The 27,799-nt window shown below is 36.8% G+C and overlaps 3 protein-coding genes across 5 annotated transcripts; 2 read left to right on the plus strand and 1 right to left on the minus strand.

Moving 5' to 3' along the window:
* The first annotated feature begins 1,839 nt into the window (after positions 1-1,839).
* LOC104093348 (G-type lectin S-receptor-like serine/threonine-protein kinase CES101) lies at positions 1,840-18,664 on the plus strand. Of its 3 annotated transcripts, XM_070182375.1 has the most exons (5): positions 1,840-2,265; positions 3,302-4,320; positions 5,881-5,971; positions 7,053-7,862; positions 7,967-8,928. In XM_070182375.1, exons 2-3 carry the CDS (start codon positions 3,348-3,350, stop codon positions 5,910-5,912), a joined length of 1,005 nt encoding a protein of 334 aa, XP_070038476.1. In that variant the 5' UTR covers positions 1,840-2,265; positions 3,302-3,347; the 3' UTR covers positions 5,913-5,971; positions 7,053-7,862; positions 7,967-8,928. The 3 variants fall into 3 exon arrangements, with proteins under 3 accessions (XP_070038476.1, XP_018625359.1, XP_018625360.1); XM_018769843.3 differs by lacking the exon at positions 1,840-2,265 and having other exon boundaries at positions 2,278-4,320; XM_018769844.3 differs by lacking the exons at positions 1,840-2,265; positions 7,053-7,862; positions 7,967-8,928 and adding an exon at positions 18,262-18,664 and having other exon boundaries at positions 2,278-4,320.
* LOC138897566 (uncharacterized) lies at positions 15,568-16,255 on the minus strand. Its single transcript, XM_070183548.1, has 2 exons — positions 15,904-16,255; positions 15,568-15,806 (listed from the first exon to the last, which is right to left on the minus strand). Exons 1-2 carry the CDS (start codon positions 16,253-16,255, stop codon positions 15,568-15,570), a joined length of 591 nt encoding a protein of 196 aa, XP_070039649.1.
* Positions 18,665-22,353: 3,689 nt separating the features above from the next.
* LOC138897567 (uncharacterized) lies at positions 22,354-25,950 on the plus strand. The gene is made up of 8 exons (XM_070183549.1): positions 22,354-22,646; positions 22,745-22,857; positions 23,140-23,225; positions 23,552-23,656; positions 23,861-23,959; positions 24,206-24,244; positions 24,356-24,473; positions 25,841-25,950. Exons 1-8 carry the CDS (start codon positions 22,354-22,356, stop codon positions 25,948-25,950), a joined length of 963 nt encoding a protein of 320 aa, XP_070039650.1.
* The last annotated feature ends 1,849 nt before the right edge of the window (positions 25,951-27,799 follow it).

Here is a 27,799-nt window from a genome sequence, read left to right on the forward strand (position 1 = left end):
GAGAACTTCCTGGTGACCCCAATGCCAGTGTCAACATCATTGTCTATGGCTGGCCACTTCTTCTTCAAGTAGTTGTCAAATCTCAAGGAAGAGATATTCAGAAGCATCCTCAGCTCCTCAGCATCAAACTCCATTTCAAAGCCCCCTACCTTACTCTTGACTACCATCCCAAAAAATTTGAAATTTGCATAGAATTCCACCACAACAGGAACACATACTGGGGGGAAAATTTTTACAAACATGTGCTTCCATCCCTGTAGCTCAAGTTTTTCAACCAGTTGAGCCATCCCCTTCTCATCAGTGTTCGCAAGAATTTTTTCATTTAGCACTTTTCTGTTCCTGAACTCTGTGAGTCGATCAACTGCAGCTGGCACATTCTTTCTTGTCTTATCCCTACTAGCCCTTGCAGAAGAGGTAGCAGGTTTGGTGACTTTGGCACCTTTTCTCTTTAGTGTAGCAGATTTAGTTGGCAAGGCAGAGTCAGACTCATTTTCTCCATCCACCTCAACAGTGTTAAAGTTATTGCATTGTATCTGCAACAGTACAACAACACAACTGTAGCTTGCTAAGGCCAAACTAAAAGACCTTCTCTTCTCACATGTTCACTTATATATATAGAACATGATACAAGGTATAACCTAACACTTGCAAATCCAAAAATTTATATTCTCTCAAGTGCTAGCCGCCACAGTCTTCAAGGCTCTCTCAAGAACAAAGTTGCTACAACTTCAAGGACCAGATCGAGAGATTGAAGATATCTTAAGTCCTTAAGTTTGTTGAGTCTTTGTCATTTTATTCTTTATTTGTAATCCTACACTACTTTCAAGAAGTGTCTTTGTAGGACAGATTTCAATCATTGTTTGGTTTGGTTTCTTGACTAGAGTTAGTCAATGTTTGTTACTTTGTAATAGAATTATTGCAAAGGGATTACAATAGAGTTATTGTAAGGGGTGAGGGATTAAGAGTTTAATTCTTACATTGCAATATGTTGTAATATGAAGTTTGCTCGATTTAGTGGAGTTGAAATCCTACTAGGCTAGGTCGTGATTTTTAATCCCTTGAGCAAGGAGTTTTCTACGTAAATATCGCGTGTTCTTTATTTACTGCATATTTAATATGAAAACATATAGAGAACCCGATTCCCTATACTGTGTGATTTTACTTTCCGCTTATTTACCGTGGGAATAGATATTGGTGGACTCCTAGTTTCTATCATATCCCATATTTTGGTAATGCCTAGTTCCACGGAGACAAATTAGTACATTCAAAGTTCTCACGTACTCTTTCAGAAACATTTTTATCATCCAGAAGGCTTTACTTTTCATCCTGCCATGAAAATCCTTCAAATAAATCAACTTCAATAGCATATATCCTTGAAAATATTAATTCTTCTTGATTTATCTTCATGAAAATTCCCAACCCCTTAATTGTGAATTCTCTGTGCTCGTTATTGGTGCTTCTATAGTATTGGATTATTAGATGCTATGAAGTTCTTATAGCACACTGATACTCTGGGGCGGACCTACATGGGTCAAAATGGTACATATGAACCCATTTCGTTGAAAAATATTTCTTTCTTTGAGAAAATAGTTGACAAAACATTTTGTTGACCCCTCTTAGCACAAAGATAGTGGTCTGGTCTACCCACAAAGTGGGTTCAAATTTATTAGGACGTCCTGAGTTCGAAACTAGTTTGCCCCAAACGGGCTCTTTTAGACATAGGACATACACGAAAGTTTATATTTCTCTTTTTAAAACTAGGAAAGCTTTTTCCATATAAATACAATTTAGAAAAAGAAAATTACACAGTTTTAATTCTTTTCCTAATAGAATAAAAAATCTGAAAATTATAAATAATTCCCAATTCTCAAACCCTTCAATGCTTCTTTCTTGGCTGAATCTCACTTCAAGTTCAAAGTCACATTGCTTCCATAGCCATCTCGATATGCACTGCCGCGTCTCGCTGTCTTTGTATATTTGATTCTTTATATTTTGAACCAGCTTTCTAAAAATCCTGGGTCCGCAATTGCTGATACCGTAGAGGAGAGGATGGGAGAAGTTATGCCGCTTAACTTATATTTGCAAGTTTCTAATAAAAACGCATAAAAAAGGTTAAATACCAGGCACAACGGGAGATATCAGTAAATTTTTGCTCGCATCGTGCACGTTGAGGGAAGGTAATACCATCCAATGTTGGGACGTCGCATAGGTCAGGCTGGACTAGTTTGAGCTGGACTTGGCTTCGGATGTGGTTGGACTGCCCAGGTCAAGTTTTGATCACTGCACTATCTATATTCCATCCTTGTGAATATTTGTCAATGTTGCAGTCATTTATAGCTTCATTTCCAGTAATATATGACCAAGAAATTTGTAAGACTTGACACTTGTCTCTGTAAAAAGGTTTGACCTTTCTTTTTTATTAAACTTGGAAATTTGATCCCAGGGACTTGATTTATTTTGGCTCTTCTGATTTTGTAGCAAAAGAAACCTTTGATCTTTGTTTGACGGAAATAGAATTTTAATCTAAATTCTAGTCACGAGAATTAAAACTTCCAGCTAAACTTCTCTGTATGAGAAATTGAAAGAGAATTGTAGCTACAAAAGAAAAATTCAACTAAACTTCAATTCTTGCTGGAGATATATATTAAGCTTAACGAGCATGACAAAAAGAATATAAAACAAGTGTTTTCTTTGTACACACCTTCACTTTAAGGCTGGGCATTCATCAGATTAAGATTTGAAGTTTTTTGCATTTCTGGTCTTAAATGTTAAACTACATTCATTAGAAAGCAACCTTAGGATTTTAAATCCTCGTCATTTATTGACTCGTCTGTTTTTAAAATTTAACCTTTTGCTTGATCATGGTACTACAGCTTAGGAGGTCTTGACCTTTTTGGTTTTATCAATAAAAATCAACCACTTCCTGGTGGTTTTATTTAAAAAAGCAGGAAAGAAGAAAAGAAAATAAAAAAGTCAAAGAAAAAACAACAGACACCAAATATAAATTGGTCAAAATTGTTGCTATGAAAAGTCATGATAGTCTCGTTCCACAAGCTTTCCTACAAGAAGCATGTCCAGATATCATTTGTACTCAAACAAATCTTGAAAAATTCTTGCTGAAAAATGTTTCAAATCATTCACTATTCTGAGCTGCACGTTTGGCTTTGAACAACCGAAAACACAAAGAGATGACCATATTATTATTATTATCTGCAGCAACTTTTATTTTTTGGTCTCTAGCTGCCAAAATGAAATTTTTAGCCAAGTACTTCTTCTTTCTCATCTTTACCTTATTCTGCAGCCAAAAATGTATCATTAACCTTTCATCTGTAGCTGCTATAACCTCAATGAAGCCTGGTGATGAACTCAATCACTTACAAGTACTTGATTCAGAAGGTGGAAAGTTCAAGTTAGGATTTTTTTCTATCCCACAAACAGATAAAAATTGTCTTGGAATATGGTATGCAGGTGATTCACAAGATAAGAAATTATGGATAGCCAATCCGAATACGCCTATATTGAACAACTCAGGATTGATCACCATAGATTCTACAGGAATATTGAAAATCACCAGTGGAGGGAAGGCAGTTGTGAATATTGCCCCTCCTGTATTGACAGGAAGTTTAATGGCTAGACTTCAAGATTCTGGAAATTTTGTACTTCAGGATGAAACTCGGAATAGTACTTTATGGCAAATCTTTGATTATCCTACCGATTGTCTTTTGCCTGGTATGAAGCTTGATCATAACCTTACAACAAAGCAGAATTGGACTTTTACTTATTGGTTGAGTAGTTATATTCCGGTCTCGGGGGTTTTTACTCTAAGTTTGGAGTCAGTTCAAGATGCATTTCAGTTGGTTATACGTCAAAGGGGCGAGGTTTATTGGACTAGTGGCACTTGGAGAAATCAAGGTTTTCCATTCTTAAGTGCATTGAATGATTCTTCTAACAGATATCAGTATAATCTCAGCTTGGTGTCTGAAAAAGACAGCGTGTTCTTTCAATTTGACGCTCCAGAGGGAAGTTTCCCAAGTTTTGAGTTGTCTTTAAATGTGGCTATTCATGGCGGTGGTGAAGACGGTTGTGTGTACACCCTTTATAATGAGTTCTGTTATGGTTATGAAAGTGATGGTTGTGTCTCTACTCAGTTGCCTGAGTGCCGAAAGGATGGGGATAAATTGGAGCAAAAGAGTGGAGACTTTATTGATACATCTAATACTAACGATTATGATAATGCAAGCATTAGTATTGGTGATTGTATGCAGAACTGCTGGGAGCACTGCAGTTGTGTTGGCTTCACCACTACCGGCAATGGAACAGGTTAGATTTGCGGACACTATGAGCTACATAAGTCAACTATAACAGTTGTGACACTAGGATATTTTTAGAATGAGGCTGTTGAACTATCAGTTGACATAAAAATAACGAGCAGAGAGCTGTGGCTAGTTTCTTGTACAAGAGAGCAACTGACTTTCTAGAGTCATCAACCATAAATTTAGATTGATCCAATATAAGTATCTTCAGACCCTACACCAGGAAACTTGACACAGTGCTCTCAAAAACTGACAGTTATTGCGTTCAAGTTGAAGACGGGAAATATGCATTCAAGCATGAAGAAGAAAACAAAAATACAAAGATTAAACAAGTTATCAAACAGTTAAGTAACAAATACTCATCAAAGTATCTTTAAAAGATAGCAATTTGATCCTTCCTTTAGGCTTGAGGTTGATAGTGTTGAGATACACGGTTAAACATGCGGTTTAGAGATAGTATTTTGTTTAATTCTTTATGGAACAATTGTTTATTTAATTTATTCAATTCAATAAAGTATTTTTTAAAATAGATTATTTGTTACATGTGTGTCCTTTTAGTTATGTAGTAGACAATTTAGTGTATGGGGTCTTAGCTCATGCACAGAAGATTAAATTATCGGTTCATATAATTAATAAACTATGTGCACAATCAAAGATATTATTGGACAAAATATCTTGATGATTGTAGCACAAGATTATAGTATAATTTGTCTTGATTATGAGAGTGATTTTACTCCAACTTCTCGTGCTAGTATACTTAGTGTATATTGAACGGACCAAGTAGAGAAAAAATATTTTTGTACTGAATATATATAAATCATTTTCTCTAATTCATTAAAATGTGCTTATACTCCTAATCTTGATATAATTATTATGATCAATGTGATTTATTTTTTGTTTTGATTTATCAAAAGGTACAACTCTATTCAGAGTTAGTGTATGCCTAATAGATTGGACAGTAACGAATAACATTTGTGAAATAATAATTAGTTGATAGAATCTATGACTCGGTTTTGAGTTTGATGTTACCTCTTTCATGTAAGCTTATAAATTTTCATGTAAAAACCCGGCCGGTGGATTTTATATCCGTCACATGAAATAGTTTAAGCGGAATTATAAAGGATTTAATTAGTTGATTAAATTAAATTTTCAGTGATTTAATTTAATTAACTGATATTTTGGATCTTAACATGGGGAGTTAAAATAAGTGTTAGTGAATTTTCGAAATTCATATTGAGGAGTTCAATTGCAGTTTATTAGTGGAATAAGCTGCAATTAATTATAGTAAGAATTAATTCATGCAAAATTTTGAATTAATACTATAATTAGTAGCCTCTTATTATTTATGTAGTCCCTGCTATGTCTAGTAAAAATCTGGACTGACTTGGGTAAAAAGTGACTTGGGAGAAAAGTCATCCGGTAAAGTTAGAGTAGGATTCTACTTGTGCAAGTAGAATCCTACAAGTTTTTGAGAGCCTTATTTGGCTGAAAACGTGTCTACTTAAGGAAGACAATTTTCACCCAATAACTCACCTTTTTGAGTTGTGTTGTTTTTGCCCACTCAAAGCATATTCGTCCAAGGTATTACCAGGATCATAGCAGAAGATTGCAACCCTGGATTCTTGCTGTGTGGAGAATCTTTGCAACGATTTCAAGAGGTCAGTGCTTCTAATCTAGCAATTATATCATTGTCTAGTTTACATGTATTTGATGCCTCGATTATATGCTTGCTTCCGTTGCGCATGTTCTAACAATTGGTATCAGACGCCGTCTTACATCTAACTAGATAATATAATACAACATGAATAGAGTAATATTAAAACGTGTTGTTTAATGATACATGTTTGGTATGATTATTCTATGTAAAAAACGTGATTGTTTTTATTAGTATTTTAATTATGTTATTATGGATTAATATACATATGCATAAATAGTGGTATTATATTTAATGACAATCTGTTCAATTACGTTTTTGTTGAATGACTGTTTTCAAGAGAGTTCAAGCGTGACTGTTTTTCATAATTAAGTTTATGGATTAACAGTGTTGTTTTAGTAAAAAATGTAGCTGTTTTGAAAAACAGAATACTACAAATAGGTCATGAATTTGGAATTCTGAAATTCTGTCGAACACTGATTGACCTCAAATTTGGTAGGTTCATCGGAAACGACCCAGTGAGCAATACTTATCAGCTTTTCTCATGACGTACGTCGTTGTTGTGGGCATTCAGGGTCGTTTAGATGGGATTTTGGCCATTTTTCTATTTTCTGGAAATTTATTTTAATAAAAGAATTTTTTTTAAAAAGAAATGAGTGATGGTACAGTTCAATTCCCATGGTTTCCAATCATGTTTTACAGTAATATAATGAATTTATATGTTGACATAGGTCTTCTTCCACATTGGATAAGTTCATTATAGATGATTATTGTAGTTTTATCTCTAGTTATTTGATTACTTGTATTAACTCTCCAACTGAATTACATGTTGATTCAATGAAACTAGAGTTTATAAAAGTGATATTTACCTATCTTAAATTAACAGTTTACTCTCCATCTGAGTTGGTCTTATTTTAATTTATGGGGTAAATATCTTACATAACTCATATATTTTGCATGAATAGTTAAGTTTCCCTAACAAATCTAATTGTTCAATGAGCATGGTTATATGTGTAATGTGCTGTTTTGAATATAATTATTCTAAATACATAACTAATGATCTATTTAATGTGAATATCTCTCAGATTAACCATGTCTTCATTCAACCCACTTACCTCAATTTTGAACCAAAACAAGTTAGAAGGACCAAATTATGTTGACTGGAAAAGAAACCCTGATATTATCCTAACTGCTGAAGGTTACAAATTTGTAATCACTGAGGAGTGCCCAAAAAAAACCTGAAAATGCAACTGATGATCAGGTTAAGGCCTATGACAAATGATCAAGGCTGATGAGATGGCGTGATTGTACATTCTTGCCTCTATGACGAATGTTTTGCAACATCAGCATCAGTCTATGAGGTCTGCTTATGACATGCTCGAAAGTCTCAAAGAGATGTTAGGTGAGCAAAATCATGCGGCTAAGCAGACATCCATGAAACCCCTTTTGAACACCAAGATGACTGAAGGATCATCGGTCAGGGACCATGTTCTGAAGATGATGAGTTTTCTGAATGAACTGGAGGTCCTTGGAGATGTGATTGATGAGGAATCTCAAGTTGAGATGGTCCTGCAGATTTTGCCTGACAGTTTTCAACAATTTCGCTTGAACTATAATATGAACAAAATGGATTTGTCACTGGCAAAATTGTTGAATGAGCTGCAAGCGGCAGAATCTATTATCAAACAGCAAGCTCCAGTTGTGGCACTCAATGTTGAGAAAGCTTCGATTTCTAAGTCGAAAGATGGTAAGAAAAAGAAGAAGGTTCAAAAGGTTTTGGCACCTGGAGGTGCGGCTGGTGTGAAAAAAACCCAAAGGAAAGTGCTATCATTTCAAGCAGCCTGGGCATCACAAAAAACAATGCCCTGCCTATCTGGCGAAGTTGAATAAGCAAGGTAATTCAAATTTAGTTGTCGTTGAAACTTGTTTAGCGGCTGTCTCTACCATGTTTTGGTGTGTAGATTCAGTAGCCACTAATCATATCTGTACTACTTTGTAGGGGTTTCAGGAAACACGACGGCTAAGTGAGAATGAAGTTTGCATTTTTCAAGCCAATGGCGAGCCAACACCAGCTTTAACATTAGGAGATATTAGTGTTTCATTTAGTAGTGATAGAGTTTTAGTTTTGAAAAATGTTCTCTATGTACCTTCTATTAGAAGGAATTTGATTTCGGTTTCGAAAATATTGGATGCTGGTGATAATGTTTATTTTGTTAATAACACTGTTGTTATTAAGTTTAATAAATATTTTATCTACACTGCTGCTAGAGTACATGACCTTTTTATTCTTGATATATCTCCTCATGTGCTACAACAACCAAAAGAATTAAATAATATTAATCTGCCACAAAAAAAGAAAACGTATTTCTGAATTGAGCCAAACTTATTTGTGGCACTTACGTCTAGGTCATATAAATCTAAATAAGATTTCGAGATTGGTCTTTGATGGACCTTTGAGTTCATTGAAAGTGGAGTCACTGCCAACATGCGAATCTTGTTTAGAAGGTAAAATGACCACGAGACATTTTTCCTCAAAAGGAAATAGAGCCAGCGATAAGTTAGAATTAATTCACTCTGATTTGTGTGGCCCTATGAATATACAAGCAAGAGGTGGGTTTTAGTATTTTTTGACTTTCACAGATGATTACTCAAAATATGGATACATTTATCTGTTGCACCGTAAGTCTGAATGCTTTGAGAAATTCAAAGAATTTAAGACGGAAACGGAGAAACGACATGATAAATATATCAAAATATTGCGATCTGATCGTGGTAGTGAATATCTTTCTGCGGAATTCATTAAATACTTATAAGATTGTGGAATTACATCTCAATTATCTGTTCCAGGAATACCACAACAAAATAGTGTGGCAAAAAGAAGAAATATGACCCTTATGGAAATGGTTAGATCAATGTTAAGTTATTCCGATTTACCTTCTTCCTTTTGGGGATATGCTTTAGAAATAGCAAATTACATTCTAAATTTGGTTCCTTCAAAGTCAGTACCTTCAACTCCAATAGAATTATGGACTAGGCGCAAGCCAAGTTTATGACACATTCGGGTTTGGGGTTGTCCAGCACATGTGCTGAAAGGGAAAGTGGATAAATTGGAATCGAGGATAGAAGTATGCATTTTTATTGGATATCCAAAAGGAACTAAAGGCGGTTTATTTTATTGTCCCAAAGAAAAGAAGGCAATTGTTACGACAAATGACAAAATTTTAGAAGAGGACTATTTAATAAACCATATTCCTAGAAGTAAACTAGTTTTACAGGAATTAAGTAATGGAATAACTAATGACTCATCTCTGGAACGTATCCCGGAAGCCAGTATTGACATACCACTGTATTATCGTAGTGGGAGAAATGTCAATAGGCAGCAGAATGCACAAGAGCAATTGTCTGACATCTCACTACCCCAAAGTTGTGAGAATAATGTTGAGTAAACTCAGATTGTTGAGCAACCTGAAGCATTGATGATATCCCAGCACCACAAGGTGTGGAGGATAACATTGACGCTTCAGTTCCGGAAAATGATGTTGTGATTCAACAACAAAATATTGCACCTGTAGTGACTAGTCGTAGTGGGAGAATTATTATAAAACTTCTTCGTTTTGCGCTCTTGGGAGAATCTTATGATATAATCCCTGAATAGCCTAACACGGAATCTATTAATTACGATGAAGCACTACAGGATACAGATGCTGATAAATAGGTTGCTGCTATGAAATCTGAAATGGAGTCCATGTACTCCAATCAAGTCTGGGATCTTGTAGAATCACCTACTGGAGTCAAACCCATTGGTTGTAGATGGATCTACAAGAAAAAGAGAGGAGTGGATGGAAAAGTGCAAACTTTTAAAGTTAGGCTTGTTGCAAAAGGGTTTACTAAAAAAGAAGAGATCGATTATGAGGAAACCTTTTCGTCAGTAGCCATGCTTAAATCCATTAGGATTCTCTTATCCATTGCTTCTCATTACGATTTTGAGATTTGGCAAATGGATGTCAAGACGGCTTTTCTTAATGGAAGTCTTGATGAGTGCATCTATATGGCACAACCAGTTGGTTTCATAACAAGTGGCAATGAGCACATGTTATGTAAATTAAAGAAATCCATTTATGGATTGAAACAAGCTTCTAGAGCATGGAATACTTGTTTTGACGCATCGATTAAAACCTTCGGTTTTGATCAATGTGAAAATGAGTCTTGTGTCTATAAGAAGTGGGATGAGGATAAAGTTACATTTTTGGTTTTGTACGTAGATGATATTTTGCTCATAGGAAATAATGTGAGCATGTTAAATTCAGTAAAGGAATGGTTGTCCTCACGTTTCAATATGAAAGACTTGAGATATGCGGCACATATCCTTAGGATCAAGCTTATGCGAGATCGCAAGCGAAGGATATTAGGCTTATCCCAAGCACTTTATATAGATACTGCTATCACTAGGTTTAGCATGCAAGATTCCAAGAAAGGTTTTCTCCCTTTAGACATGGAATCTCTCTGTCGAAAGATCAGTCCCCAAAAACGACTGATGAGATAGAAAAGATGAAGGCGGTCCCTTATGCTTCTGCTGTAGGGAGTCTCATGTATGCTATGCTATGTACTAGACCGGATATCTGCTTTGTTGTTAGCATGGTTAGTAGATTTCAGTCTAACCCTGGACGAGAATACTAGACTGTCGTTAAACATATAATCAAGTACTTGAAAAGGATTAGGGATTATATGTTGGTTTATCACTCAGGTGATCTTGCACCCATTGGCTATACTGATTCAGATTTCCAGTCAGATAGAGATTCTAGAAAATCTACCTCAAGATATGTTTTTACCCTAGGAGGTGGAGCCATAAGTTGGAGGATCATCAAGCAATCATGTGTTGATGATTCCACCATAGAAGCTGAATATGTGGCTGCATCTGAGGCAGCTAAAGAGGTTGTTTGGCTTGGGAACTTTCTAAAAAACCTTAATGTAGTTCCTTCGGTTCAAGCACCGATTGTATTTTATTGTGACAATAGTGGTGCAGTTGCGAACTCGAAGGAACCAAGAATCTATAAAAGAAGTAAGCATATTGAGCGTAAATATCACTTAATTCTGGACATAACTTAGAGAGGTGATGCAAGAGTGTTGAAGATTACGTCAGAGGACAATTTGGCAGACCCGTTTACAAAGACCTTGCCACAGAAGATTTTTGACAAGCATGTAGAAGGAATGGTTATGAGTCTAAGTGGGAGATTGTTGGGATATACTGTTAACCATGCAGTTTAGACATAGTATTTTGTTTAATTCTTTATGGAATAATTATTTATTTAATTTATTCAATTCAATAAAGTACCTTTTTAAATAGATCATTTGTTACATGTGTGTCATTTTAGTTATGTAGTAGACAATTTAGTGTATGGGGTCTTAGCTCATGCACAGAAGATTAATTTATCGGTTCACATAATTAATAAACTTGTTCACAATCAAAGATATTATTGAACAAAATATCTTGATGATTGTAGCACAAAATTATAGTATAATTTGTCTTGATTATGGGGGTGGTTTTACTCCAACTTCTTGTGCTAGTATACTTAGTGTATATTGAACGGACCAAGTAGAGAAAAAATATTTTTGTACTGAATATATATAAATTATTTTCTCTAATTCATTAAAATGTGCTTATACTCCTAATCTTGATATAATTATTATGATCAATGTAATTTATTTTTTGTTTTGGTTTATCAAAAGGTACAACTCTATTCAGAGTTAGTGTATGCCTAATAGATTGGACAGTAACAAATAACATTTGTGAAATAATAATTAGTTGATAGAATCTATGACTCGGTTTTGAGTTTGATGATACTTCTTTCATGTAAGCTTATAAGTTTTCATGTGAAAACCCGACCAGTGGATTTTGTATCCGTCACATGAAATAGTTTAAACGGAATTATAAAGGATTTAATTAGTTGATTAAATTAAATTTTCAGTGATTTAATTTAATTAACTGGTATTTTGGATCTTAACATGGGGAGTTAAAATAAGTGTTAGTGAATTTTCGAAATTCATATTGAGGAGTTCAATTGCAGTTTATTAGTGGAATAAGCTGCAATTAATTATAGTAAGAATTAATTCATGCAAAATTTCGAATTAATACTATAATTAGTAGCCTCTTATTATTTATGTGGTCCCTGCTATGCCTAGTAAAAATCTGGACTGACTTGGGTAAAAAGTGACTTGGGAGAAAAGTCATCCGGTAAAGTTAGAGTAGGATTCTACTTGTGCAAGTAGAATCCTACAAGTTTTTGAGAGCCTTATTTTGGCTGAAAACGTGTCTACTTAAGGAAGACAATTTTCACCCAATAACTCACCTTTTTGAGTTGTGTTGTTCTTGCCCACTCAAAGCATATTCGTCCAAGGTATTACCAGGATCATAGCAGAAGACTGCAGCCCTGGATGCTTGCTGTGTGGAGAACCTTTACAACGCTTTCAAGAGGTTAGTGCCTGGATTGTATGCTTGCTTCCGCTGCGCATGTTCTAACAGATAGAGACCTCAAATTAGGACGTTCATCGGTCCGTAAATATATCATTGTCTAGTTTACATGTATTTGATACCTGGATTGTATGCTTGCTTCCGTTGCGCATGTTATAACAGATAGAGACCTCAAATTAGGACGTTCATCGGTCTGTAAACTCTTAAATGACTGTCACTTGTATTGACAATGATTCTGCAATAAATTCAAGGTATCATTCTAATGCTCTTAGAGGCTATTAGGAATGGTTCGAAATGCTGATAATATCAGGTGAGACAAAGGCTTCAAGATTCTGAAAACTTCGTATTACAGGATAAAACTCGGAACAAGACTTCATGGCAAAGCTTTGATCATCCTAACAATTGTCTTTTTCCTAGTATGAGGCTTGGTCATAACCTTACGACAAGGCACAGTTCGACTTTAATTCTTGGTTGAGTATTAGTATTCTGGCCTCAGGAGCTTTTACTTCAAATTTGGAGGCCATTAAAGATGCATTTTAGTCGGTGGTTCATTGAAGGGGCGAGATTTATTGGACTAGTGGGGCTTGGAATAGTTAAAGCTTTCTCTTCTTACCTGCATTCCATGATCCTACTATTATTTATCAGTACAATCTCAACTTGGTATCTGATGAAGATGGCACGTTCTACTAATTTGATGCTACAGAGAGAAGTTTCCCAAGTAGGGATGGTAAGCAGCGCGGAGTTCTTTCTACCTAACGGTTTTTGTCAAGACTAACGGGTTTAGGTGACCTTTATACCTCATACGTAGGTTCTCCCCTAAATTGAACCTGTCACCTTAATGGTACATATGCCCCTAGTTAAGAAAGTGACGATGGTTGTGTCTCGACTCATTCTTTATCTGTTGTATTACAAAATCCCTATTAACCTTCTATTTTCTGAAGAAAAATAAGTTCCTACTCTGCCAAATGTTGTATATCACAGCCCCTACCACTGCAGCCATCACTTCCTTCTTGAATTTACTCCATCATCTGCGCTTGATCCTCATCAGTGTGGTCATGAGATCATGCTGTGTAATGTGTGCTCCAGTCCATTCCTTCACTCCTTCCCACACCATTATTGCCCATGTACACTGTAAAAGAAAGTGTTGTGCATATTCAGGACTATTTAGCTTGCATAATCCACATGCTCCATCAGCACAAGGAACTCACATGCCTATGATTCTATCCTTTGTTAATTGCTTCTTCTGCACCGCCAACCATAATATAAACATGTGCTTGAGCTGCATAATTCTATTCCAAATCAAATCAGCAATATTCCACTTTAGTCTTTCCCCTACTAGTTAGTTATACCCCATTGAGACCAAGTATCTCCCATTACTAGTGAAACAATAGCTATCGTTAATGTACTACCCATCTATTTGTTGCTTGATACCATGTAACTTCCTCCAATACTGCCTACTATCATGTGTTGGTTGATGTGTCCAAAAATTATTATTTGGTATCATATAGATGCCATGTATCCATTTCACCCATAGTAATCCCTTCTTTTTAATCAGTAGCCATACTAGCTTTCCAATAGAAGCAATATTCCACAATTTACAGTTTTTGATATTCAACCCACCTTGGTTCTTATGTCGACATACTTTCTCCTAGGCTACTAGAGGTATCTTCTTCTTCTCTGTAGAGCTACCCCATAAGAAATCCCTACATTTCTTGTTTACTTCCTTCAGCATACTCTATGGGAGGATGAACACTGCACCCCAAAAATTGTGCAATGAAAATAGGACAGAAACAACCACCTGCAGCCTCCCTGCATAAGACAAGTGCCTATTTGATATTGTTTTCAGCTTCTCAGTGATCTTCACACATAATTGGTGACAGTCTATTTTACTCCACCTCTTTGGAGATAAGGGAAGACCAAGATATCTAATAGGAAATGTGCCAATCGAGTAGCATGTGATGTCCAATAGTTTCTGTTTTAGCTCATCATCTACCCCTGCAATATACATGTTTGATTTCTCTGTATTTACCTCTAGAGCTGTAGTAGCTGAGAAATGCCTAATTGCTTCCATTATTCTCCTTATAGTTGCTTCATTCCCTTTACAAAACAATATTAAATCATCTGCAAATGTCAAATGAGTTAGTTATTTCTCCTTGCACATTGGGTGGTATCTAAAATTTGGCAGCTGGCTCATCCTAGATAGATACTCCATCACAATAACAAAGACAACGGGGATCTGTCTTAGTCCCCCCTTCCCCCCAAAGTAGCCAAACCCTTCTCTATTAACCTTTACTTAGAACTTTGTTGTTGTTACACAGGCCATGATCAACTGAGTAAACTTTGGAGGAAAGTCATATCCCTCTAACATTTCTTCAATGAACTCCCATTGTATCATATCATATGTCTTCCTTATGTCAATCTTAATTATACATCTAGGGGTAGTTTTCCTATTGTAATGTCTTAGCAGATCACTGCACATAAGAACATTATGGACTAATAATCTTCCCTTCACAAATGTTGCTTGATTCTCACTTACTATGGTAGGAAGCGCCTCAGTAAGAATGTTACACATAACCTTCGATATACATTTGTAGAGCACATTACAACAAGAAATAGGTCGAAATTGGCTAGCTTCTATTGGATTAGCCACCTTAGGTATCAAAGTCATCATGGTAGCATTGAGCTGATTCAGCATTTGTCCATTACTGAAGAATTCTAACACAACATTAGTGATATCTTTGCCAACCACTCTCCATGCATCTTTATAAAACCCAACTCTATACCCATCAGGACCATGACTCTTATTGATATTAATATTGAACATTGCTTTCTTGACCTCCTGTGCAGTTACACCCTTTATCAAGCCTAGCTGCTGTTGTACAGAAAATACAGGTCCTTGCTTTAGGAACCCAGGCCATGCCTTATTCCTAGTTCCTCCATTTGTACCTAGTAGTTTCTTATAGTAGCTGAAAAACACATCAACAATCTTATCAAGGTCTGTTTGTAGTTGATTCATCTCATCATTAATTTGAGTCACAGATTGTACTAATATTATTTGTTTGATCAGGGAGAAGAAGTACTTGGTATTATCTTCCCTAAATCTAATCCATGTGGCCTGCATCAAGAAAGTTTCAGCCATAAGTGAGGCCTCCCTGAACTTGTCCCTGATCCAGTGGTGCTTTCTGCAGCATAGCTTGCAATTTCTGCATTTTCTCCCTATATTTGTTAGCCTCATTGATGACATTGCTAAAGTTTCTCTTGTGTAATGTTCTACGTTTCTGTTTCAAAGCCTTTAACTTCTTTACTATCTGATACATTTTACACCCCTCAACTTGCATTGCCCATCCCTCTTCAACAATATGTATGAAGTCTGGATGTTTACTCCAAATATCGCAATACCTGAAAGCTTTCTCTTTCCTTGCCAGTGCCTGGGTCATCTCTACCACACATGGATAGTGGTCACTAACCCCTTTCGGAAGTGCATGAGTTTTGCATTGTGGCATTTATCCATTCTCCACTAACAAATACCCAGTCTATTTTTGAGCAGATTCTACTAGTCCCATGCTTATCACTCCATGAGTACTTGTACCCATTGTTAGGTAACTCCATAAGTGTGCATTTATCTAAACATTCCTGATAGTCCACCACCTCACTAAATGCTACTTGATTCCCTCCAATTTTGTTTTCCTGTTGAAGTACGGCATTGAAGTCTCCCATGATTATCCATGGAAACTGGCATCCTATACTCATATGGTGTACATGTTCCCACAATGCTCTCCTCTCATCTCTAAGATTATGTGGATACACAGATGTGACCATGAATGTGACTTGCATAGGAATATACTTTACTTAGCAAGATATTGCCTGTGCAATCTCATTAATGATCCATACCTCATACTAGTCTAGTTTTCACACTACCACAATTCTGCCATTATAGTGTGATACATGATTATTGTAGTATTTTCACCCTACAAATATAGAATTAATAATACTCTCCATCTTATTACTTTTATTCTAGTTTTAAATAACCCAACTAGTCCAACATTCTTATCATTGCAGAAGAGTTTGACCTCTTTCTGCTTACTAAGGTCATTAAGGCCTCTAGTATTCCAACTCAGTAGTTTAACCATCCCCTATAGGGAAGATGGTACCGCTCCCTTTATTCTCTCATCCATTAGATGTTCCACTAGCCTCTACATTATTTTTTTCCAAGTTTTGAATGGATTATCCACATGCATCACTGAGTGTTAATGGCTAACCATATTTACTGATTTGTGAGGTTGCACCCACCCTTGATGCCCCATCCTAGGATTCTGCCTTTGCCATCTGCCCTGCATATCCTCCTTTTCCACTTCTTTAGCTCCCTTATCCTCCTATGTTGTCACTGTATTCACCTCATTATCCGCATTATGTTGAGTAGCCTTGTCTGGTTGCTCACTTCCTTCCTGCTCCTTGACTTCCCTTCTTGTCTTATTATTCCTACAAATGTCCTTTTTATTCCCATATTTGTTACAACTAGAGCATATCGAAGGCTTCCACTCATATGTTACTCTTTGTTCAATCACAACACCTTTTTCATTTCTAAAGTAAATCAGCTCTAGTAGCTTTTCACCAACTTTCACTTCAACCAACAATTTTGCAAAGTTTAACCCAAGTTTCTTTTCAATGTTCTTGTCCACCATGAGAGGTTTCCTAATTAAGCTACCGATTTTGCTCAAACGCTTAGTACTCCAGTACTTAAAGTCCAACCCCGGCAATTTGACCCAAATAGGAAATGAAAATAGTTCCTCTTGAGTAAATTCCATGTCTGCAGACCAAGCCTTCACAAAGAATGGTTTATTATCAAAGTGATATATTTCTCCTTGAATGACTTCATTCTTCCCCTCTTCATTCTCAAATCTGACCAGCACTATTCCATTCTTCATCATTACTATTTTGTTAATGCCTAACTTCTCCCAGTTTCTCTGTATGTAACCATTTAGGACTGCAAATGGATAGTGTGCTCCTAATACATAGCACACTACAACATTTCTTCAGTACTCAATCTCTGTAACAATGTCATCATCTTCAATTTCCACTATCCTATGTTCCTCCATAGTCGTAGGGTTAACAAACTCAAGTTTAAATCCAACATTTGTTATTTTTGATATATCAAAATTATCCCAAATGGATGCCCTTGATTCAGATTCTTTACCTACACTCTTCTCCGCAAGTTCAACCTCGTCTGCCCATGATCGTTTTCCCCTGTAGCCAAAGTTTTAGTTGCTTTATTCCAATTCTTCACTCCCTCTTTCACTTGTGTATTCCTCTAAAATTTTGAGCTCATTCTGCTCCCCTCTCCATTGGAATTCCCTCTTCTTATCTCTCGTATCACCAATTCAGCTGAATTTTGTTGAATTTCTGCCGGAATTACCACATTACTATCACTATTTGTTCCAATCACTGTTGCATTGACCTTAAGATAGGAAACTTCAGGAATCCTTTTCACATGGCCATCGCCTTGGTTCCCACCCTTCCCTGCATTGGTATCACCCAAATTCACCGTCGGAATCGCAGTTTTTGCTCTCCACCCCATGGCGGCGTACGTTTAGACTAACGTGTGCTGAGAGAGTTTCAAACTGTCCATCATGTTCTAGCTATTTCTATTACTTGCTATTATCTGGTTTCATCTGCAACTTTATAATGAGAAGACGTATATAATAAGGTAAATCTCCTAAAGTAATTTAGTAACTAGCGTGTTATTCTGTCAATTATGTTAGTATGTATCCACAAACTTCTCTTTCATAGATGAGAAAAGTTTATTGGGTAAAATTTATATATTACAGGTGGATGTTTCTCGAATAGATACGTGGCAGTAAAGACAATTCGGAGATGAGTCAACAAATGACGGGCACTGATTACAGGAATGCGAACAATATTACACAAGTTCCAAAAGTATCAAGGTCAGATAAGAGAATTTGAAAGTAAGGTACCGGTTAGAGAGGGAGGCATTAAAGGAGCATCCATTACAGAAAATTATAGCATTTATTATCAACCGTTATGTAACTATCAAGAGGGATTTTTATTTACCTTTAAGAGGAGCGCGATATGAGGATCTTGTCACCTCTAATTTAACTATAAATAGTAATATTTGTACTCATGGAAGGACAAAAAATACTTGTAAGAGAAAAGGCTGATACTGTTCTCTCATTCTAAAAAAGCTTTATATCACTGTTATTAAGATTTTCATATTGTTCTTGGTTACAGAGTGATTAGTTCGAAGCCCATGCTTATTCTTTCTTCGATTATCCTTAATTTATTCTCTTCGCTCTTTGTTATATTATTTTGTCGGATCAATTTAATCCACGTGTCTATAAACCACGTTATAAATTCAATTATGCCTATTTGCAGGTAATTACTTTGGCACCCACTGTAGGGCATAGACAGTTGTATTATTACTTTGATATGTTCATCTTTTACTAACGTACTTTGACATTTTTTTGTTGGAAGCAAAAATAGTTATGGCACTCGATGATGTCAACAAGTCGCACAATGTTGGAACAAACAACAATGGATAATTTCTGTGATGGAAATCAACAAGATGATTCAACCAGTGAAACCCGTCTCGATGGCAATGATGAGTTAACTCCTAACCAAGTAGAAAGAAATACTCGGCATGTGAGGAGTCCTACCCCGGATGATATGGATGATGAACCTGTTGGTGATACCATGAAAGTTTTGAGAGCACAACAAAGGAAAATCATGAATCATCTCTCAAGACAGGACCAGATAATTACTAGCTCCAACAAGCACTATCAGTGGCTTCAAATAATTCCAATGGTGGAGTTTGATCCCCTCCTAGCGTGCCTATAAATCAGACAATGCCAAGAACCGGTAACATCGCTTCAAAGGAGGAGTTCAGACCAAATAACAACCAAGAAGGTGGTTCATGCAGCAGATCTGGAAATGAAATAACATAGATGATCCTTTCAAGACCGAGATCATGAGTTCATGAGGGAAATGAATGCTATAATGGATCAAAATGCTAAGAAATTCCATGCTTGGATAAATCATATCACGGGGACACCTACGGTCTTGAAGGGCCCAAACTCAAAAAAGTATATTCAATTGTCATTCAAGCCTAGTGCGGCTCCAAAGTTGATCTCAAAGAGATTAAAGATGCCGAATATTCCAAAATACAAAAAAATATCGGATCCACATGAACACATCACAACCCACACCACACCTGTGAAGGGAAATAATTAGCCTATGCATGAGATCGAATCAGTTTTGCTAAAGTAAATTTGGTGAAACCTTAACAAAAGGGGCTTTAACATGATATTCACTTTTACCTGAACACACAATTGATTTCTTTTTTAAATGATTGTAGATGCTTTCATCAAAGCACACGCTGGGGAAAGGAAAGATCAAGATAGGAAAGTGCATATATATAGAATCGCTCAAGGAGACTCAAAATTGTTGTGAGGGTTTGTGATCTGATTCCAAAAGGAGAGAATGTTGTTGACAGCAGTACCAGATGAATGGACATCAGAAGTATTTACCAAGGGTCTCAATCCCTTAAGCTCTGATGCCTCAAGGAAGTTGAAGGGGAGTCCATTGGAATTTCAAGCAACCACACAGGCTGATATCCATAATCACTATGAATCCCAAATTAGGATTAAAGATGATTAGTTGGATTCTTCAGTGTCTCCCAAAGGTCTAAATCATGATCAGAATCTAGAAAATTTCAAGAATGATCTTGATGCGAACCGGAGACCATCCAGGAGTCAATTTTAACCATATGTGTCAAATGAAAGGTATGATACTCAGTCAGGTCAAGGGTGTGGAGTTAGAGGTTTTCAGTCCTTTGAAAGAACCGGATCAGACAGTAGGACTAATCATGGAAAAAATAGCATAGCCTTGCAAGATAAAGAGCTATTGGGTCCCGGAATTTAGGATATCCCTGGTTATCGAATTAAAATTTTAATATCAGTTTGGTGGAATTGATTTCATCCATGAGGAATATAAAGGAGGCAAGGTTCCCAAAACAAATTCGATCGGACCCCAGTCAAAGGGATCTTAATTATGATGTGAATTCCATAGTACACATGATCATAGGACTGGGGACTACCGACATCTTCGTGAAGAAGTAGTGATATTATTAAAAAATGATCATCTTAGAGAGTTTTTAAATGACCGGGATAAGAGTAATTGTGATAGGAGTCGAGATACAATGGAACTGACAAAGCCAACGGGGTCTCACTGTCTTACAATAAACATGACTTTTGATGGGGTTGAAATGAATGAGGTGATATTTTTGTTTGCAAAGAAGATAAAGATATCAGTCACTCATGGCAAGAGGATCCGGAAAGCAGCAGAAGATGACAAAATCACCTTTTGTGAGGAAGATGCTAATGGTCTTATTATACCATACAATGATGCTCTGCTAATATCATTAAATATTTTATATTTTAAAATTAAGTGGGTGTTGGTTGATCCAGGTAGCTCAAGTCATATTATTCAATTGAGAGTCTTAGAATAAGCAATACTGACCAGAAACATAATTTCGGCGACAAAGCTTTTGGCTGGTTTCAACTTAACAAGTGTGACAACTCGAGGAGAGATTGTTTTGCCTACGTATGCTGAAGGGGTGATGAAATCCACTTTGTTTGAAGTTATGGATGGTGATATATGTTATAATGTGATTCGTGGTAGACCATGGATCAACGAAATGAAGGTTGTGCCATCAACCTATTATCAATTGCTAAAGTTTCCAATACCAGATAAGATTAAACAGATTAAAGGGGATCAACCTGCTGCAAGAGAAATGAATATTGTCACTATGTCTAGCAGTAAGGCAGAAGGAATCAGCAAATAGCAATTACGGGAACCAATGTCAACTTCCACTTCAGTCTCGGTGGAAGACAATAATGAGGAGGAGACACTTGATATTTACCAAGTACATAGGTCTTTCTAGGTACCAGAAGAAATGGATGCAACAAAATCAACCGTTGAAGAGCTTGAACAAGTCACTTTGTTCACGGAGTTCTTAGAAAGAAAGGTTTACTTGGTAACGCCGTAGATCCCCGAGCTTAGGCTTAAAGTTATTAAATTTCTTAAGGTTAGAGTTGATTGTTTTGCGTGGTCCCACTCATATATGACAGGTATTCCACTTGAAGTGGTTGTTCACAAGCAAATCTTGGACCCTAATTTCCCTCTAATAAAGTAGAAAAAGCAGTTGATAGCCAAGGTCAGAAACATGCTTGTGAAAGAGGAGGTAATTAGAAGAAATGGATGCAACAAAATCAACCGCTGAAAAGCTTGAACAAGTCACTTTGTTCACGGAGTTATCATAAAGAAAGGTTTAATTGGGAATGGGGTTGAGCCCCGAACTTAGGCTTAAGGTTATTAAATTTCTTAAGGCTAACGTTGATTGTTTTGCGTGGTCCCACTCAGATATGACAGGTATCCCACTTGAAGTGGTTGTTCACAAGCAAAGCTTGGACCCTAATTTCCCTTAGTAAAGTAGAAAAAACAGCTGATAGCCAAGGTCAGAAACAGGTTTGTGAAAGAGGAGGTAATCAGGTTGCTTAATATAGGTTCAATACATGAATTTGAGTATCCTGATTGGTTAGCTAACGTAGTAGTATTACAAAAAAGAATAATAAATTCAGAATGTATATTGATTTTAATAATTTGAATCAGGCGTGCCCTAAAAATGCCTTCTCATTGTTGAACATCGATCAAATGATTGATGCCATGGCTGGGCATGAGTTTATGAGTTTACTTGATGCATATTTTGGGTATAATCAAATTAGGATGCACCCGGAGGATCAAAAGAAGATATTATTTTTTACAAATTTTGGTACGTACTGTTATAATGTGATCCTTTTGGGCTCAAAAATACCGAAGCCATCTATTAGAGGCTCGTTAATAAAATGTTTGAACGTCAAATTGGTAAAATAATGAAAGTTTATATTGATGACATGTTGGTTAAGTCTCTTAGTACATGGGACCATTTGATTCATCTTCAAGAAATATTTGATATCTTAAGGAAGTTCAACATGAAGCTTAACCCGGAGAAATGTACTTTTGGAGTTGGATCTAAAAAGTTTCTTGGCTTCTTGATTTCACAAAGAGTAATTGAAATTAATTCTGAAAAGTTCAAATCCATAGAAGATATTCCCGATCAACTGAAAAGTACAAAGGAGGTACAAAGGTTGACCAGCAGGTTGGCAGCCCTTAGCAGATTTATTTCAAGATCTTCGAAGAGGTGTCATCGCTTCTCTTCGCTATTAAAAAGGAAGAATAACTTCTCGTGATTACCAGAGTGCCAACAAGCATTGAAGGACTTGAAGAAGTACTTGTCAGGTCCTTATTTAATGTCAATACCAAAGGATGGGGAGACGATAATTATCTATTTGACAGTGTCGGAAGTTGCGGTAAGTGCAGTTCTAGTCCGGGAAGAGGAAGGTACGCAGTTTATTATTTATTATATTAGTAAAATATTATAAGGTGCTAAAACACGATATCTACACCTAGAAAACTAGGCTCTTGCTCTCATAGTCACCTCTTGAATACTTAAGCCCTACTTTTAATGTCACCCTATAGCCATTGTGATGAATATTTCCTTGAGGAACGTCCTCAATAAACTTGGGTAATCGGGTCAATTAGTTAAATGTACGGTTAAAATTTGTGAATTTGATATTGAATATAAGCTGCAGAATACAATCAAACACAAGTTTTAGCCGACTTTGTGATTGATTTTAGTATGGGGATGATGCCTTTAGCTGCAAAAGAAGCAGTTTTGGTATCAGGGACTATTTCTTGTATTTGGACCTTGTTTAAGGATGGTACGTCCAACGTAAAAGGGGTCCGGTCTTGGGATAGTATTAATTATGCCTTCGGGGCAAACCATGAGGTAGACCATTCGAACTATTCCTTTAACTAACAATGAAGCTGAGTATGAAGCTGCAATTGTAGGACTCGAATTAGCTCGGGGACTAGGCTCTGAAATGATTGAAGTAAAGTGTGATTCCTAGCTGGTGGTTAATCATATATATGGGTTTTTTATGCTAAAGAGAAGCGTATGCAGCGATATTTGAATAAAGTCTTAGTTTTGCTTTTCCGGTTCAGGGAGTGGTCTGGATCCATATTCGAAGAGAAGATAACATGGAGGTTGATGCATTGACTAACTTGGGTTCTTCAATGGAGATGAAAGGCGCTGATTCATGTACACTTGTTTAGTTGTTGCATACAGTCCTAGATGTAGATGGCTATTGCAAAGTTAATTCAACAAATCTAGACTGTGATTGGAGAAACGAATTTATAGAATATTTAAGTCATGGTAAACTGCCTGATAACTCTAAAGCCTCCCAGGCACTACGAACAAAAGCTACCCGGTATTATCTTGTTGATGGAAAACTATACTGGAGGTCTTTTCAGGGTCCGTTGGCTCGGTGCTTAGGAACATTGGAAGCTGATTATGTGATTAGGGAAGTTCATGAAGAAGCTTCTAGCAATCATTCCGGAGCAGATTCATTGGTGCTTAAATTGATGAGAGTCGGTTACTATTGGCCATGAATGGAGCAAGATGCAAAGACATTTGTGAAAACACATGATAAATGCCAATGTTATGCTCAATTGGTACATGAGCCAGCAGAACTTTTGCATTCAGTTGTGTCGTGGTGATCATTTATGAAATGGGGGATGGATATAGTTAATCCTTTGCCTCAAGGACCTAGACAGGTAAAATTTCTTTTGATTCTGACTAATTATTTTACTAAATAGGTTGAAGCGGGTTCTTTCAAGAAGGTTGGAGAACGAGAGGTGATAGATTTTATTTGGGATCACATTATTTTCCGATTTGGAGTACCAAAAGAAATTGCTTGTGACAACGAGCCACAATTCATAGGCTCCAAAGTTATAAATTTCTTATAGGGATTGAAGATTAAAAGGATCACGTCATCTCCATATCATCCATGTACTAGTGGTCAAGCAGAGTCGACTAATAAGGTGATAATTCAAAACCTCAAGAAGAAGTTAGAAGATGCAAAGGGTAGATGGCCTAAGGAGTTTCCGAGAGTGTTATGGGCATATTGAGCGACGGTAAAATCAAGCACACAAGAAATACAATTTTCCCTTGTGTACGATGCAGAAGCTTTGATTCCGGTGGAGATAGGTGAACCAACCATGAGGTTCTACCGGGCAAACGAGCAAGAAAATGACGAAGCAGTGTTGTTTAAGTTGAATTTTCTTGAAGAACATCGAAACTTAGCATGTGTAATAATGATGGCACGAAACCAAAGGATGGAAAGGTACTACAATCATAGAGCAAATTAGGAAGGGCCTTATTGGGTTTCTGCTATAATTGATAAAGGTTCGTATCAACTGAAAAATCAAGATGGGGTTAAATTACCAAGAAACTGGATGTGACTCATCTTAAAAGGTACTACTGTTGAAGACTGTTGATTATACTAAAAGTACACGTTGCACTCTTTTTTTCTTCGTCTAGTTTTTGTCCCAAATAGATTTTTCTGGCAAGGTTTTTTACAGAGGCAGCAACGTAATGCGTACTCCGAATAAGAATTGTTAATAGCAACAGGAGCTTCAGTGTTCGAATTCTCATACATTGCATCAAAACACTAGAGGGAGGAAAGAGGATGTTACTCTTATCAGGGCAGTAGAAGTGTTAATGCTAGCCTCAAAAGGCAAATGAAAAATCTAGAAACAGAGTGATACGGGGGACTGCTAGAACCTAGAAGCATATCCCAAACTTAAAAAGTTCAATCATTATGAAAGACCTCGAGTGAGGACGAATAAGAAGTACAAATTAGTTACATGTATTGGCAGTTTCATTTACTCAGTGAATATACAATTTTTTTGCTTATGTAAATGTACTTTTAAAAATGGAATAAATAAATGAAAGTTCGTTTGTTTATATATCTCATTTCTTGTCCAATAGATATGGTTTTTCATTTATATGAATGTTGTTTAAACTTCAAATGCAAGTACCAGAATGAATAGGGGATGTCCTCTTCAAGAGCACTATAAACATAAAGGCCCTATCTCATTAAACCTTTCTAATTAAAGGTTAGAAATCGAAAGTATAAATACCCGTTATTGAAGTTAACCGGATGTGAAAATTCCCCGACTTTATCAATATAAAAATAAAGATCAAAAAAGATATTTTTTGCTCAAGACCCTGAGAAGTTAAGTAAGAAAGGTATCTGGCATTTCAAAATCCCGGGCCCAAAAGAGACTTCGGGATAGTTACAAGGGTTGTAAAAAAACTTAGACAAATACATCAATCTGCTCGGTTAGCAGAGGTTGAAGGATGAGAAGTCTCTTTTGCATCTTTTGGAGATATATGCGGCTAAGCATCAGGTTCAATATCTTTATCTTTATCTTCACTGTCATCTTCAGCTTCCACTTCAAATTTCGAGGACTCAGAGCAAGTATCTAAAGAACTTGAAGCAGCGGACCGAGCAAGAATGCTCTCGAAGGCAGTTTTTTCCAAAGCAAGAGTTCGGTAATGCAATCATCTATGTTTGAAATGCCACTTTTGGCATAAAGTCTTGCTCCTCATGCTGTAAACAATATGAGTTTTCTCAAGCAAGAAAGAGTCTTCTTGATCTCGGAATCTGGCTTAGAGTTTTTGGATTTTCAGTTGCAGGCATTCGTTATCGACCTTCGAAATGTTGTGGGCCCCGAAAAGGTCAATATTGGTCTTAGCATGTTTGCAGTTTTGTCCCATGACCTTTAGGAGCCTTTCCTCCATTCTTGCCCTCTTCTCTTCAACTGCAGTAGCTTCCTCAGTCTTGGAACGTAAGTTAGCTTCCAGGATGTTGATTCTTTTCATGGAAGTGGACTCACGTTCAGCCGCCGAATTTATGACATCCTGCAGCTCTTCCCACTTGACCTTTAATTTTACCAAGCTCAGCATGTAACTAAGTGGACTATTGACTACGAGCCATATTTTCTTGCTTTGTTTGCTCTAATCGGGTTTCGGGTTCGCCCATTCGAGCAAGTCTTGCTCTAGAGCTGGAAGCGCTCAGCAAGTTGATCACGCTAAGACTTAAGCACTTCTTTATCCAATATCATCTTTTGCAAACACTCGGAGGCAAGAAGGTTATCCTGTAAAGTGAAATTTGAAGTTATCAAAATGGTGTGTAATAAATATAAAGAAGAAAAGGAAGATGAATGATACCTGAGCAGAGAGATACATGTTATTGTTAATTAGACATTAAGTAGAGACAACATCCATTTTCTTGTAATCTTTATTCGAAGCCAGATGCTTCAAGTAGTTGTCTATCCCAACCGGTTTGGAGAGCAAATGGTATTCACCCAATATTGTAAAGATAACACTGTGTTTACCATTAGGGTTCTGGATGGAGGCAAGAAAGGCATTTTCTATGTTCCCTTGATTGGGTGATTGGGGGAACGCACACCTTGCTCTTGTTCGGTAGGGACTGATAGCGAGACAGGAGCTGGTGATGGAGCATAAGTTGGGGGAGTATCGGAAGTAGAACCCTTTTGACCAGAGGCGACAACTGGTACTCAAAATTGGGATTTGGCCATTTTAGCCATTTCGAACTCTTTAAAGAGTCCCTCTATGTCCTTCGATTGGGTTATTGGTGTTTTTCTTCTTCTTCTCTATAGAGAAACCTTTTTGGTATCATCCTCGGTTTCATCTTCATCAAGGACCACTATGGTCGGTCCTTCTAGGATCTCCTCCGTGACCAGGGGATTCTTTTTAGCCTCAGCCTTAGAGGGATATTTTCTTGGTTTCTTTCCCTTGGGCTGAGAACTAATGGATGACGAGCCTTCACCAGAAGGAAGAGCTGCATCACGAGTTCTTTTCCAGTCAAGGACCTATTGGAGCCGTTATTGTACTACCTTTGGGTCATGTGAGACCTCGAGGTGGGGCAAAAGGAAGATCCCTTTGGAAGGCCTGAAGTAATAATATGAAAAGTTAGAAATTTATTACTATATGAAGGAAAATGTTGAAAAGGGAAAGGTGAAGCTTTTCTCACCATGGTTCTTGGCCTTCCAGTTTTTCCTGATTTAATTCTTCTTCCACATACGGAAATTCGGTGTAGAAGTATCCAAAATTATTTGAACCCATTGAGTTAGGTCCTTAACTGCTGGGGGAACCCAAAGGGTGGCTAAAATACAAGGAAGGAAATCTTAACAAAGAGATAAAACACTTTTAAAATAGTAAAAAGAGGGATACTTGAGAAAACTTACAAGTATAGTTCCAAACTTCAGGGATGGGAGATGCTGATGCCGGTAAAATATCTTCGAGAGCAACAACAACAAACCTCTCCATCTACCCACGATCATCATCATCATCTACGTTGGTGATGATAGCATTATGACCTT

This window comes from Nicotiana tomentosiformis, chromosome 8, assembly GCF_000390325.3.
Source record: "Nicotiana tomentosiformis chromosome 8, ASM39032v3, whole genome shotgun sequence".
Lineage (NCBI taxonomy): Eukaryota > Viridiplantae > Streptophyta > Magnoliopsida > Solanales > Solanaceae > Nicotiana > Nicotiana tomentosiformis.